Source organism: Amblyomma americanum, chromosome 3 (genome assembly GCF_052857255.1).
Source record: "Amblyomma americanum isolate KBUSLIRL-KWMA chromosome 3, ASM5285725v1, whole genome shotgun sequence".
Taxonomy (NCBI): Eukaryota; Metazoa; Arthropoda; class Arachnida; order Ixodida; family Ixodidae; genus Amblyomma; species Amblyomma americanum.
This window is the reverse complement of record NC_135499.1, coordinates 175323457-175339140: the sequence shown is the minus strand read 5'-3', so window position 1 is coordinate 175339140 and position 15684 is coordinate 175323457. Positions and strand designations below refer to the sequence as shown.

The 15684-nt window shown below is 47.9% G+C and overlaps 1 protein-coding gene across 1 annotated transcript in view; it reads right to left on the bottom strand.

Moving 5' to 3' along the window:
• ClC-a (chloride channel protein 2) overlaps positions 1-15684 on the bottom strand; it is an 87854-nt gene that overhangs the window by 13441 nt on the left and 58729 nt on the right. The window contains exons 3-13 of the mRNA XM_077658866.1: positions 14852-14983; positions 13982-14110; positions 12862-12995; positions 10358-10435; positions 9645-9723; positions 8952-9077; positions 4589-4673; positions 4347-4448; positions 3376-3460; positions 1366-1585; positions 510-620 (exon numbers count right to left, since the gene is read on the bottom strand). Of these exons, the coding sequence (XP_077514992.1) occupies positions 510-620; positions 1366-1585; positions 3376-3460; positions 4347-4448; positions 4589-4673; positions 8952-9077; positions 9645-9723; positions 10358-10435; positions 12862-12995; positions 13982-14110; positions 14852-14983 (1281 nt within the window). The remainder of the gene's footprint in view (positions 1-509; positions 621-1365; positions 1586-3375; positions 3461-4346; positions 4449-4588; positions 4674-8951; positions 9078-9644; positions 9724-10357; positions 10436-12861; positions 12996-13981; positions 14111-14851; positions 14984-15684) is intronic.

The window sequence follows — 15684 nt, the reverse complement described above, 5'->3', positions numbered from 1 at the left end:
CGAACCTTGTTCTGGCTTGCTGAAGGATAGTGAAGACACCTGTTCAATTACTCAAAGTTGAGAGTTTTTCGAATCAGTTTTCCTCCGCATCCCAATACACGGCGCTTCAGCTGTCAGTTTGGTAGCGCTGTAAGGTAAGAGCTGCTAATTGCACTGGTAATGACGCCGATGAGAAACAACATGCATGCCAGTCAGTGATAATTACGTGGCTGTAACCAATGAACGTCACTGAGTAGCTACTCCGAGCGTGCAAGCATGTCACGGTGCGGAGAGCTATCCAAAGACGCGCCGTCCATTTAATCACTTTTACAACAGTTCACAGCTCGTGAATGCCATGCATACAGACGAGGGTCAAACGACCAAAGCGTGAAGCCTAAAACAGGACAAGCACGAGCTTAAAGCAATGACTGTGGCAGCTTAAATGCGCACCAGGAACTGAACGATGTGCTTGTCCTTTTTAAAGACTACGTCCGACGTTCGGCCTTTCCTTCTGTCAGAGTGAGACTTACCTGCCACGGCGTAGCCGCCAGGGATGACCTTGTTGATGTTTTCGCCCATGCGGATTCCCTCTGGAAAGAGCACGGCCATCGTTTCACCGATGAGACGGCCGAAGGCGGCGCCTGAAACAAACCGCCCAGCGAACACCCCCTTCGTGACCTGTTGCTGCGCTCTGATATGAAGACTGCGGCAACATAAAGCGACTACAGTAAGCACACGCATTGACAAACGCGAGCATTCCCACAAGCATTCAAGACACTTGAACAAGAACAGAGTACCAGAAAGGCACAAAGAAGAAATCCGCGAATTCTGCAAATTTAACCTTTACGGAAGTCATGTGAGCGGAGGCCAGCGATGGTTTATATTGGTATGAACTAGTATATATATTGTTAGTTTGTTTATATTGCTATTTGCTATAGCTACACGTGAAACAATACTCGAGTGGTTCAATGGAGTTCTTGCATCGAACACTGCAAGGTCCGCGTCGATATAGCTCTTGCCTGTGCGTGATGCTTACGAGTCCGAAACTGCAAGGAGCACGCATAGAAAGATCTGACAGCAAGATACACGACATTATGGAATGCAGCACATCAATACAGAGGGCCACTGGCCTTGCCTGTCAAGAGCACGCACGTAACTACAATGAGTGGCTAGTGCACCTATAAAGGTCAACAAACTTCCTTTGTGCCAAATCTTCGCACATTTTCCACCTCTCCACCAGAAGTGGCACTGCTCATCGGCCCTGGCGTGACCCCACGGGTCTTTATGGAACTCAAAAGCCAACGCGATGAACAACCGGAGGTTAGGGCCCGCAAAGACAACCAACAGCAAAGAACTGTTCCATGGGGACCGTGGGCTTTGTCGTACCCATCTTGAAGACAGGTATGAAGAGTCCCAGCGGCACGGGAATGGTGGCGGCCAGCGCAGTCATCCAGAGGTTCATGAAGATGAAGAGGCCCAGCGTGAGGAAGACGCGTCCCTTGGTGGTGCCCCAATGGTTGACCACCATGTGCTCGTCCACACCCAGGTCGCTGGATGTCCACGTGAAGTTGGAGAACAGGTCGTGCACCGCCTCGTGCGTCGTCAGCTGCAACAGTTTCAAAAGGAGGACCCCTATCGCTGTCAAAGTTGCCATAGAGTGGCGTCCCCAGTTCCATCATTCGCTGTTCAGGAACATGTCGCAAAGGTTACGCGCTAAGCACAAACGCTCCCCATCCTCGAGGGCACACTTTAAGGCGATAGCCTTTAATGGTATCATACTCACAGTTACCGTCCGTACATTACATCACCACCTAGGTCACATGACCTTATGATGTCAAGTGACCTTAAGGTCACGTGACCTTAATCTATAATTTGGGTAAAAATTGCACATCATTACATCACCACCTAGGTCACATGACCTTATGATGTCAAGTGACCTTAAGGTCACGTGACCTTAATCTATAATTTGGGTAAAAATTGCAAATCAATGCAATGAGTCGCAAACGGCTTTCGCCTTCCCGCAGTTAAGAGATATCTAAGTGCCTCCAACGAATTTTTTATCCCTTTTCCATATTTCAACACATGGCTCAATGGTTAGGGCGCTCGGCTACTGACCCGGAGTACCCGGGTTCATTTCGATGGAGGCGAAACGCTAAGGCGCCCGTATGCTGTGCGATGTCAGTGCACGTTAAAGATCCCCAGGTGGTCGAAATTATTCCGAAGGCCTCCACTACAGCACCTCTTTCTTACTTTCTTCTCTCAGTCCCTCTTTTATCCCTTCCCTTATGGCGCGGTTCAGGTGTCCGCCGAGATGCGAGACAGATACTGCGCCATTTCCTTTCCCAAACAACCGATTTCGACAGCACTGCACAGTCTGCATTTCTGTTTCTTCCTCAATTAGACAATTGTGAATCAGACCAACGTGACAAGGAGCTTGTAGCTTCGAACAATAAGAGAAGGACGGCCAAACTGAAGCTCAATCGCTGACCCTGCCTGCGACAGTGCGACCGCATAGAACCGCAAGGTCCGGCAGGCTGACGTCTGTCCCTCGCTTTGCTCTTCCCAATTCCTTGCCAGTTTCTGCGGGTCCTGTATTGTTCCGCTCACTTGGCTTGCATACAGGTTACGCAGAGCAAAGGGCTAGCGGGACGATGTGGATGCGCTATGTTATAGCGTCACAGGCCAATACCATACATGGTCCCATAAAAAAAAAAAGAGCAGGAACTATTTTCACCTTGCTTCGCCATGCCGAACACACGATTATCCAGTGACGCCTGCAATTACAGTCTACTCCCAATGTGGTTCTATCTCGTGAATTTTTCATCGCATCCCACGGGTCTATCTCAACGCAAGGATCTCCCACAACTGCTATATCGCAACTGTACAGAGATGCTTAGCGTATAGCTGTCACAACTACACAAAGATAATGCTGCCAGAGAGAATTGCTAAGCCCATCATGCTCTGTACTTATTTTCACACATTTAAAGCAGAAAGATGGGCAGGCTGGTGTTTAGACAAAGAAGACACAGTACTAGCGTTAAAGTGTGACTACGTCCTAGCACTAGTGCTGAAGCTATGTCCTCTCTATCTCATTTTATGATCAGTCTCTATGGGGAAAACCGAGGAGAAGAGCAGTACTAGTATTCACCGGCGCAGCAACAATTGCTCTTTCACTAGTTTCTTTTTTCTCCTTTTTCCTTAGGGGAACGATGGTTGGTCGTGTGAGTTGGTCCCGATGAAGCAGATAAAAGTACACTGACACTGGCCACGTGACGAGATATCAAACAAGTCGCACCTGTACACACATCGAAGTTCAAATAAGCAATTTGCGATATGCATAAGGTGTGCAAGGTAAGTGGTGAGATGACGAGTAAAATATGCTGTTATGGGCCTCACCTCTGCTGCCATGAACTGTCCGAGGCCCTCGGGGAAGGTAGCCGATGATATGAACACCGTAATTATTAGTGGGTACAAAAATCGACTGTAAGAAAAGAAAACGGAAAATAGAGTCGTCATTTTCATCTTGCCTTTATGCATGAAAACGTCGAACAGTGCATTTATATCTTGCGGAAACAACAAAAATTTTGTTGGAGGCGAAACGCAAGCAAGCTAACCTAGGTAGCACATAACAACGGTGCAATATTGGGAAGCACTGGCAAGCAGTGACCCAAAATGGTCCAGCACTGCCGGTGTTTTCCAACATAGGCTAAGCCAGTAAAACAAATATCCAGTACCGGACCCTGTTATTCTGTCTTTCCCGACGTTGGCCATGCCATTTTCAAGAACGGGCTGTATGGAACCATGACGTATCATGTTCTCCCGATATCTGCCATGCCGTTCCATAATATAGGCTACGATGTACCAAGTTGTTCCCTGATGTCCCAATATTGTCTGTACCATCCTAACAAGCTGGCTATACTACGTTGGCAAAGTAGATATTTTGCATTGATTAATCATTTCAAAACAAATGTCCCTTTAGTGCATTATAGCACAAATAGCGCCAGATTACCGAAATCAACCTGGTGTCATCGACCAAGGTGCGCCTCGCAGCTCGCAGTGTTCCTATGGCGCCTAAAAACGTGTTAAGCCAAAGCATGTCCAGAAAACAAAAATCGGAAGAGAAGGGTTTGGCCCTTAGGCTGGAATGCCAGTACTGAAAGGTACCACGGTCCGCCAGTGCCACGACGCGCACTATGCAACGGTGGTTAAGTGAAGGTGCTCGTACCAAACTAAACAAGCGTAACGTACACTGCCGGCAACATGTGCCTGTGAGAGGAGTCAAGGACTCAAAGCTAGGCACGAGGTGCCACTCTGAAGCAGCGGCTGGGCTACACACAGAGCAAATAAAGTGATGCACACATACGTACTTCCTCTGCAGGAAGGCACTCATGCGCTTGTGCTTCCGGTTGAACAGCACAACCCTCTTGTGCATGTAGACGAACGTGGCGCCCAGGACGCCACAGGCTGCGCTGTAGAAAAAAAATGCCAGGGGCGGGGGACGGATGGAAAGGAGAGACAAGACAAAGCTCTAATGAACGAACCCCCAGCGTGCGTGGATAACGGCTTCGCGCACAGGAGGCAACCAAAGTGGAAAGGCGACAAGGCTTACCCCATCACAGCGTAAACGACTAGTTCAACGAGATCAAAGGGGAAGTCCATCCGGAAATTTGTCCTGAATACTGCCGTTATCGTGTCTGCAAAGGAAAAGAAGAAAAAAAGAAGAGGTGGGTACAAAAGAAAGAGTAGTTACAATGCATCACGTTTGGATCACATTCGGTTATGGCATTCAGTGGGGCAATGAAGTCAACTCTACACAGTTATCGTTCTATGTAAAAACTAGTTCTCTGGCTCTTTCTGGCTGTGTTGACGTTTGTCCAGCAGCTAAATACGCATTTGCAGCTGAAAAAACTGCATTAAAGATCTTCCTGCCAGTCAATTTAAACTCGTAACGTCCTTAGCGGAACGGACTGGTTGCTACCATTTTGAAGTGAGTAGCGGTGTAGCATAGCCATCGGGATCCGCGAGAAAAAGGACAGTGTCGGAGGCCGCATTTTACTTCCGAAATCGGCCGGGGGTGGCGGCATTTGTATGCCATGTTTATTTTTTCTAGCTTATAAAAGCTCCCTTCTCGGTTACAGTTAATCACCTGTTCGTGATTACACCGCAGCACCCCAATGATAGAGGCCAACTTCAATCTGTAATTGTCTTTTTAAATGGATCTGGACAGAACTGCGTGAATATCTAGAGAGAAGTGTGTCACACGGGGCACGCGCGCCACCGACCCCGGCGAACGCCAGCTTGGCTGGCGAAAAAAGGCTGGGAGTGAAAGAACTATGCATAGCTATGCTGCTGCAGCTGGTGATCGGCCTTCGACTCCAACACCGCAATGAAATCGAACGCCAGGGTCGATTCGCTCCTCCCCTTGCACGAATGCTATTGCCCGCAAAAGTAACCGGGGACAGGGAGCAGGCCTCGTAGAGCGGCCGAACACTGCACACTGAAAATGACACGCGAGGTACAGCTGATGCGCTAACATCTGCGAGCGAGTTAAATTTCAAAAAAATAAAACCTGAAAGCGGCTTCTGCGTTCCGGGTACTTCCACGGCCGACACAGTGCGCCGCCGTAAGGACATCGAGCCATCCCAAAATGGCACAAATAAATAAAATTAATAATTCTAGGGGTGCACTTAAGCCTGTTTAGGTGCAGTAATGCGAAAGCATTCCTCTTACTGCTGCCGATTATGTTGTTTCTTGTTCGTTTCTTTATGCCTTTGCCGTTTGTGAATAGTGTTTTCGTTCTAACTTCGGTTCTACCACATCCGAGGACGCGGGTCCCGTTGCAGGAGCGTGCAGTAAGTACATCAAAACACTAATTGATTAATTCAGCTGGTTAATCAGTTAATTTGGTAACTAAGCAATTCATCAATTAGTTCAAATTGCCGACGAATGCGTGAAGTAATTCACAAATTGATCTAATTAATTAATTCAGTCAATTACCGCCTAACCAATTATTTATCATTTTAGTGACTCAACGGAGTGTAATTGTTAATGTAAATAATTCACTAATTAAGTAATTTAACATTTCGATTAAATTACAAATTAATCTATGCAGTAATTGACTAATTCGGCTACTTAAATTATTCTCTGAAATAATTAACCATTTGGCGACTTAATTATTCATTCGTATAATTACATACTTATGAATTCAATGTTCAATTAATTCCCCCTATAATAGAGCGTGCCCGCACGAACTGTCAGTTCGTGCGGACACGCTCTGCCGACAGTTCCTGTACACGCCACTCATGAGACAAGAAATGCTTTCGCATTAAAAAAAAAAGCGTCGCGCAATGCGCACAGCCGTTCACGGTGCGTGCTACAGAAAAGGCGGCAGCGGCGCCGTTTCCTCTGCGCGTCGTTGCGTACGCCTGACGCCGAGAAACAATGAAAGGATGCCCCCGACACTCCGCCTACAGCGCAGCGTACACGCAACTGGAAAGGTGACACGACGGTATGGAAAAGTAAAAGACGCCGCGAAGCAACAGAAGCTGTTGCGGCGCCGCCGTCCGAGCGACGAAACGCGCTATGTTCGGGTAGCGTGACCGTCAAGTGGAGCTGTCTGTAGCTACGCGGTGACGCGGCAACGTACGCAACACATCGGCAGAGGTATAGTGTGCATGCAGCGCCCGACTGTCCGCATACCGCAGCCCGTACAAGAAGGTATACATTTAAAACAAGTACGCGGTTACAGGTACACAGGATACGCAGGCTACAGAGATTGTAAACAGCTATGCAGGAAGGTATGCAAGTCTTACACAAGAAGGCAAGAGGTACGAACTGAGGCTTCTCGGTAACCAGTTTCGACTACTGTACGCAGTAAGAAAAACTATATACGACTCACTTCACGGTGCACTATGATTTAGTCCAGCACTAGACTAAAACACCATCTAGCGACGGAAGAATACATTGTGAAAGTAAAGGAGAACAAAAAACAGGAAATAATAGCGTACAGTGCAAAAAACAAAGTAGATGTGATTATATGCACCCGCCGCGGTGGGTCAGTGGTTAGGGCGCTCGGCTACTGATCCGGAGTTCCCGGGTTCGAACCCGACCGCGGCGGCTGCGTTTTTATGGAGGCAAAACGCCAAGGTGCCCGTGTGCTGTGCGATGTCAGTGCACGTTAAAGATCCCCAGGTGGTCGAAATTATTCCGGAGCCCTCCACTACGGACACACCTTTCTTCCTTTCTTCTTTCACTCCCTCCTTTATCCCCTCCCTTACGGCGCGGTTCAGGTGTCCAACGATATATGAGACAGATACTGCGCCATTTCCTTTCCCCCCAAAACCAATTATTATTATTATTATTATTATTATTATTATTATTATTATTATTATTATTATTATTATTATTATTATTATTATTATGTGATTACATGCATGCATTTCATTGAATGACAAGACACGCGTATATAGATTCGCACCTGCCAAAATACGCTTTCTTTCCATTTTATGGAAAGAAAGAACGGCATGACAACTTACACAGAAATAAGGGCATTATACCCTTACAAAAAATTTTTTGGATAGTCTGTAGACTGTCCACATACGTTTGTCTACAAAGTTTATAGACTTTCTATAGACAAATATTAGACTACTCTATAGAAAATCTATATATGTGTGGCCATACACTTTTAGTAGACTTTTGTATATAGAAAGTCTACAGACCATGAACAGACAAAAGGAAATATCTATACGAAGGCAATAGAGTCCATAAAAAGACTAAAGAATGTCTATAGACAATTTTTATAAGAGATATAGTTCAAGATACGATACATAACCTGCAAGGTTTGCAGATTTTTGTTTTAAGCTCTTATGAGGTGCCCTTATTAACCCTAAAGAGTGCCTACCTCGTGCATAAATTCGCAAGCACAGCAGAAAGAAAGCATATTTAGAAAAAAAAAATTACGTGCTGTCGTTAGTAAGATTTGCCTCCGAGACTTGGCGCGTTTGCACGCCTGCAACCAGATCAAGCGCCGCCGTCCGCGCCCCAGAGAAAGACGCAGTGAAACTGCAGCCTTCAATTTCTCCATCGAAGCGCTGACCTAGCGGGTTGGCAACCGCGAGAGAACACGCCGCCGTGTGCGGGCGTATCGCACGGTCGAGCTGCCGGGGAGCGATCAATTTCACAGCTGCGGCAAAAACAGGACGCCCGGCGCTTCGTGACGGAATGGGCGCTTTTCGCAACCGACGCAATCAGATCCGACGTGAAGAAAGCCACTTCTCGCTTCGCATGAAAACGGCCTCACGCGCATTTTTATCGAGAGTCATATTCCAGGGCACTATACACACCACTAGGTTCGCCGCAAAATGACTGATAGCCATTAATTATAAGGAGCGCTTATACAGCTGGAACTGGGTGGAGCACGTAATGCGGAGTTCAGGTAACAAAGTCTGTTAGTCCCGGCAATTTGTTTTTCTAACCGGGACGAGCAGATTCAAGTCGCTTACGGCGAAATTTTGAGTTTTTAAACATTTTCACCTGGCAAGAGGAGGAGGAAAAGGCCAAAGGATCATGCCCGACCATTCTGGACAAAAGCACTCTTGAACGGGAAAGAGTTTATGAACGCAATTTTTCATTCATTGTAATATTTCACTATAACAATCAGCATATCCGCAGATCTTCCGTCGGCAGGCTTGCACTTTTTTGCCATTAACGTTTTCGCTATATCATCGAAAGCGTTCCCCATTGACTTTCTACGGCAGTCTTAAGTGCTCGATGAGAGCGGTGGAAAAACTTTGAAAGATTTTGTTACGCATCGAAAGGACGGACCATTACCTTCAATGTTTCCATAACAGTACCTACCTTACAATTTTCCAATATTCAAAATCTTTGTCCAAGGATGTTGGACATCGGTGGTGGTGACGACGCAGTCTAAACTACAACGACAAAAACAACAGCGAGGGCGACTTGGTCCACACCTTGTTCCTTGAGCCAGACACCCAGCAGCTGCCAGACGAGGGCGCCACAGGCGGCGGCGAAGAAGCCTCGCCAATAGTTGCGCACCGCGAAGAACACCGATGTTACCTCGATGCTGAACAGCACTCCTGCGAATGGGTGCAGAGTTTCTCCTTGCTGCTGTTGCTGTCCTTCGCGCCAGCAGGTAATAGTGAAGAGAGAAAGGATAACGAGGGAGAGCACAGGAAGCACATGCCTGAGAAAAAGCGATATAAGATGTGCAATCGCAGTCGAAACATGTGCGCACTTAAACGCATGTGTTTAACAACACGGAAAGCACCGCGCAACAAAATAGTGATGGCCGTCAGTGATTTCAGCAAGGGAGCTAAAATTTTGGCCTTTTTTATAGAAGTACTTACTGGTATGGGCTACCTGGTTCCCTTAACGCGTAATGCTTCTGCGCGGCGACGCATGCAGAGAATAGAGCACGTCGGGACAATATAGGAGCCGGCAATGAGTGTGAATTAAACCAGCTAGGCCAGACCAAAGTATACTTGTGCGGCATGTTTCTTCTACCCTGCAGGGTGTCCCTATTCCCTTGAAGCAGCACAAAATCAGAAAAAGGCAGCGAAAGCGACAGGGGGGGGAGAAGATAAAAGAAATAGAAAAGGGTTCGCGGCGATATATGCATGGCTCTCGTGGTGGTTGTGCCGTACCGCCCAGCGGAGCGGCGAAGGTGCAGGCGACCCCGACGGCGCAGGCAGCGGCGAGCATCTCGCTCGTCCGAGACTCGTTCTGCTCGGTGGCGGCCGGGGAGGAGCGGGGTGTGGTGGAGAAAAGAAGGAGAAACGGAACAGAAGATAAAATAAAAAGTAACAAAACACAAGCAAAATAAGACAAAACGGTACGCGTCGGCGCAAAAAAACAACACGAAAAAACACGGGCGGAAAGAAAACGATCGAAAAGTGAAAGGGGAGTCGCTTTCACTGCGCGGTCGCAGGACGGCCTGAAAAAGAAGGCGGATCCGAAATCGGATCCCTCTCTTTTCTCCCCTTATGACTCCCGAATCACTTCCTTTAGCAGTTCCATGTATGTTACGCAGCAGTTCAGCACGTGTCTATTAAGAGTGGAAACCATCACCGTGACTTCCCTTTCTCCACAGCCCAACCTGATCTAATGTATCCAACGTGTTTTTTCTCAGTCCCCCCCCCCCCCCCCTCCCCTCACAAGATCGGAGTAAATTTGAGAAGCAAAAGAGTAATACGCATTAGCAGCTACCCAAGCGTCGCCACACGGATACACATACGACGGGCCACTTTTCGTTCGGCACTGACGTCGCATCAACGCCCTTCGCATCAGCACCGAACGAAGTCCGGCGGCAACAGAAAAGGCGCGCCAAGTGGGAAAAGCGTGCCCCACACACACTCACCTCGTAGATGCCCTTGAAGGAGGCCACGATCCGACTCAGAACCGTGGCTATCATACTCGATATGTGCACGAATGGTCCCTGCGGAAAAAGGGCGGGAAGCAGACGACGACGACGGCAGAGTGAAGCGCCTCTCATGGTCGCGGAGGTAAACGGAAAGCGCGCGGCCTGAGTGCACCGCTCACCAAAACACTGTTCATAGAATGCCTACGTACTGTACGCGGACTTAGGGAAACACACACTCTACACACGAATAAGCCTAAATTGGAGTAAGAATTAATGGAGTAAGCTGTCCTGTGGCGCGCTCTATTTTACAAAAGGGTGTCCGCTAGAGGACATACATTACTCCCTTTTTTTACACCTTTCTGCTTAGAGTGCAGCAGCGTAAACCGGAGACACGTTCCGGGAAGTGACGTTCGTCCGTCTTCTCACTTCGTCCGTGTCTCTGGTATGCGGTCTTGTATTTTCCTCAAGTATGAATTCAACAAGCATAGTTATACGCGTACTGCTCAGATGTATACTGTCTAAAGGATTTTTTTTAAAGGGCTCCAGCCATCTATAGCTCACCGTTCACGCAAACACACCGCGACATCAAGGTGTGCTGGTTGCGTAAGGGAACGGTAAGTATACGATCACCGAGTCACTAGCGCCGAGAGCGCAAATGACAATTCAAGTAGCGTGAACGCACCCTCTTAAATATACGAACTCCAAAGGAACAGGCAGGAACACATTATGATGAGACGAGCGGCCACAGCTAATTTTTTTTCTTTTTTTTTTCTGCCACATGTTGCCTCCGTGATATGTGAGATCACATATCAACACTTCATACTATCTCTTAATTGAAAGGAACTGGTTGCTGAAAAAAGAAAAATCCATTTCGTTAAGCGACTTATCTGGGCGTCAAATAAGAGAAACACGGCATCGTTAATAGCAGTAAACTATGTTAAATTTATATACGCCAGAAAAAAGGTTCTCATGGTGTGCTTCCAGCTACCTTTAACAAGAAACATCAGAAGTGTTTTTATTACTCGTGCCACTTCAGTGCTGATCACGGCATTGTGATTTACGTTTCCATATCTTCACCTAACGTGACGCACCTGAAAGCCCAATACGGCGTGCTGCAGCTGCTTAGCGGCGCGTGACGCACGCGTGAGCGAGTCCCATGAGCACAGCGCGCTGTGATACATCAGCCACTTCGGCGCTCATTAGTCGCGCCATGGCGCATACAATACCAACAACCGCCACAACGACTCAACGCGTTCCGCTCAGCCACGACATTACATTTCCACTTTATGCCTGCGATAGCCAAGTTCAGACACTGGTGAAACTCCAGGTCCTTCGTAAGCCGGCATTTCGGGAAGCTTCGAAAGGGGCTTTTACGTAGCTTAAAAGGCAACTGCATAGGTTTTAGAAATCGACGTGCTTAAAGGGGCCGAATATGCTAAACTTGCAGGTAAAGCACGCGAAGACTTTTTGGGGTAGCGTTTGAAATGGCGACGTAATCGCCGATTAAAATCGCGACGGTCTTCAAGCTTCTCCGCAGCACACAACAAGTGTGCAGCGCATGCCGACGTCATCGAAGGTACCGGTACATTTCTGACGCCTAAACGCTTGCTTTGAGGAGAAAAAAATGCCACCGAAGCCAAAGCATTCCGAGTCTTGTTTGGCAGCATGCAACGAGGCATGGCACGGTGGTGGCTGACGGCAACGGTAATTTGAAATCTTACCTTGCATGACGTCACACCGAACTTCCCCGCACTGCTCCTTTGCTTTGAGGTGAAGAGAAAAAGTCAATCGACGATTACGTCACTATTTTGAATGCTAGCGCAAAACCACTTGGCAAGTTTTACCTACAGCTTGTATAGATTTGAATCCCTGAATATCGCGGAATTCTCAAAAAGTGGTGCAGTTGCCCTTTAAGCAGTCTTTCGCCCTTGCAAACCGTACCTGCTTCGATTTTCCAGCATGTAGGCAATGCAACAAAAATCCTGGAACTATACCACAGGGGTATAAAAATTTGTCCGTCCAAAGCCAGGAAGTTTTAAACCAGCGAAGTATTCGAAAGCAACTCCATGTCTGTCAGTGAGAACTTGGCAAATGTGCGAGACCTTCGCATCTGAAGAGACAGATGTCTAAACGCCTCTTCCCTGGAGTGTCGCAAACAGTCTCCGCTGCCGCTTCTTGCGGGCTAGCGCCAGTTACGCGCCACAGTCCGGCAAGCATTATGGCGACTCTCGGGGAGCCTTGCGACCCCACAATCCGCGCACGCAACCTGCTTGAGGTCCAGGAACCGCGCCGGCGTCCAACGCCGCAAGACCAGAGCCGGACTCAAGTCCGTCAACGAAGTCCGAGCGCTCAGGAATCGTTCCAACTGGACACTATTCACTCGTGAAAAAGCGCAACTTCTCCCCCACTCCAAAGAAGTGAAAACACGTAATCGATGCCGGGCTACCCGAAGTCTGGAGGAGGAGGAGCCCCCCCACACCCAACACCCCCCACACACACACCTCTTTCCCCAGCGGCAGTCCGCTGCCGAGGGTGCAGGTTAGCCCGATGATCTTGGCCACCAGGGCCCGAAAGGTGAGGTACTCCTTAAGTACGACTCCGCGCAAAATGGTCTTCATCTCGGGGATGCCGGAGCCTGCGCAATGGAAGGGAGGACACTGCTATGACGACCGCAGTTGCTCCTGGAAAAAACTGCACATAAAGTTTGGCACACTTTGGCACATTATTTGACGGGAAACTACGGCGTGCGTGATGAGTTTTTTTTTTCCTACTTTCTTGCGCGCACTCAGGTATGCAGTTCCGGTACGGCCCACTGGATACGTTGCAAACCGGTTTAACTAGACCATCAAGAATGCCGCGAAACAATGCCCCAAACGCACAGAAAGCATCAACGGAACATGCAGTGGCTTAAGCTGGGAGCAGGATGACCAAGAACAACAAACCGCCGGCGCGACGCATTTCGCGTTCGAGATATAGCACATACACGAACTATTCAGACGCCACCGAACCAAAGGTTTGAAAAGCAAGACAGGCGCACCTCTGAAGCTTGTTTAGAATGGGGCGCCGGAGTCAAACCGAAGTGCATGTGGGGAAATTTCCCGCATCCAATAAGGGGCCACTGGAAGTAGTACTCTGCTTTAAATGCAGTAAAGACGACGAGTTCGGTTACTTGGTTTGCGCCGAGAGACTACATGGTCATAGCGGAAGAAGTAAGGGAGTTAAAGAACTTTAATGTGCACACACAGCAATGCAGGCCTCATGTACTCAACCGGCATGACCCGTTCCGGACACTGAATCGCTTTCTATGACATCTCTTTATCTGACAATGCACTGACGCTGTTAACTTCCTCAGGGGATACAGAGATAAACAAATCGCGTGTTGCACGCATCACACAGCTATGTTCTGTGTCCTGCTCACTTGTTCTTCGTCCGTGCACGCCTGCGCTATAGTCCCGGGGAGTTTCTTATCTTTCGATGCTTTAATACTATCAGTCCAAGCAGCCATTAAGAAGCGCCTGAACTCGCAATGGCGAAATCGAACGTGCGAAATTGCGCTCGAGGCATCCTGAGCATTGAAAACTGTAGGGGAAAAAAATAGAAAGCCAATGAAAGTGCACGTACCTATTGCTTGCGGCGCTACGGTGTGAGCAAATCCAGATGAGAATAATATTAATAATACTGGGAAGAAGACCCAAACGACGTATTTCAGTATTAGATTGTCCGTCAGATCTCTGTGCAGCCATCTTCTTGCTGAAGGGAAGGAAAAACAGAAGAGAAGAGATGAGTCAACACGCGCGTCTCAGCGAAATTCGCAGGCGACGAACGAACGACGACTTGCACAACAATTAAGGTCAATTAAGACGCGCATCAATTTCGTGCGCGGCGGCTCCTCCACGGCGAAATGTATGCATGCACAGCTCACGCACGGGTTCGGTCCCTACTTGAGCAGCTATTTCGGCAGTTATCAATCAGCGTTGTTGAATGTTCTAGCGTTCTCGATCGTCCGTTTCGAGCTTTACAGGAGCTGATGGAAAATCTAAAACCCGGAATCGTCCGAGACGTCGATTCTTACATCTTCACGTAATATAAATGTAAAATAAAATTAAAAATAAATGCTGCGATGAAGCGACCAATCATTCTGGCCTATACAAATTTCATTATTATTTATTATGTAGCTCATTAAACTCGATATAGGCGACGGAGAAATCAAAGACCCGACAACCGGCGCTCCGTGAGAACCACATAAGAACGCTGATACCTTGACCGAGAGCAAGGAGAGTTTAAAAGTAAAGCACAGCGAAGTTACCTAACGTTCGTTTTCAAAGCATATGGCTCCGCAAAGCCTGGCTGCAATGCCTAAATGAAACCAGCCACACACAAACACAGAAGTCCCGAAATTGCGCAGTCAATGAGACTTGTCGCGCGCAGTTTTGCTCTCCGGTTTAACTTATCATAAGCTGGCCTAAGGGTGAAGAAGAGGGTGACACGCACTCTTGAGGAACATGGAGATGCCGTAGTCCATGGAGAAGCTGATGAGCGACGAGATGACGCCGAGGAGGATGAGGAAGACCCAGTCTTCGCCGAGGCGCGCGAACGTGTGTTTCCAGATGCTGGACAAGAAGTCTGCCGCCCAGAGAGAGGGGAGGAGAAAAATGCCGTTGTCAGAAAAAGAAATTAGCATGCATTCCGCGCGCACTTCCGCGGTAAATTCATTCCTTCCGTTCTATGCCGTCAGGGCGAAACTACTCACAGCGGACAATTATCTTACGCAGAGAGAGAACAGTGCGTTTCGAGGCAGGTACGGAAAGAAAGAAAGAAAGAAAGAAAGAAAGAAAGAAAGAAAGAAAGAAAGAAAAAAGAAAGAAAGAAAGAAAGAAAGAAAGAAAGAAAGAAAGAAAGAAAGGAAGTTTATTAATTTTATTGCAATGAAATAAAGGAAAAGCAATCTTTGACGCCCATACAAGAGCATGCGTACTAAGATTGCAGGCTAACGTATAGGTGCAGCCGTGGGCTGTAGTTGGGTGCAACTCAAGAGCGCAGCGGCAAATGCCAAATGGCAAACTATCATCCTTCATCGATTGTCTGTAACAGTGCCACTCACTCCCTTCGCTACCTGCCGCGCAATGTTCATCGGCTCTTGCACCAAGCACAGGTCGACGCATACCTGCAGATGCGAGTGCTCTCTTTTGGTGTTATAAAACCTTCCATAGGACACGCCAAACGCACACGCAAAGTTCTCAGGTCAGAATTATCGCGACATGTTTATTACACGACTACCTACGTGCTGTTTGCTTCGCTGAAGATCCCAAATGGCTGGCCTGTCA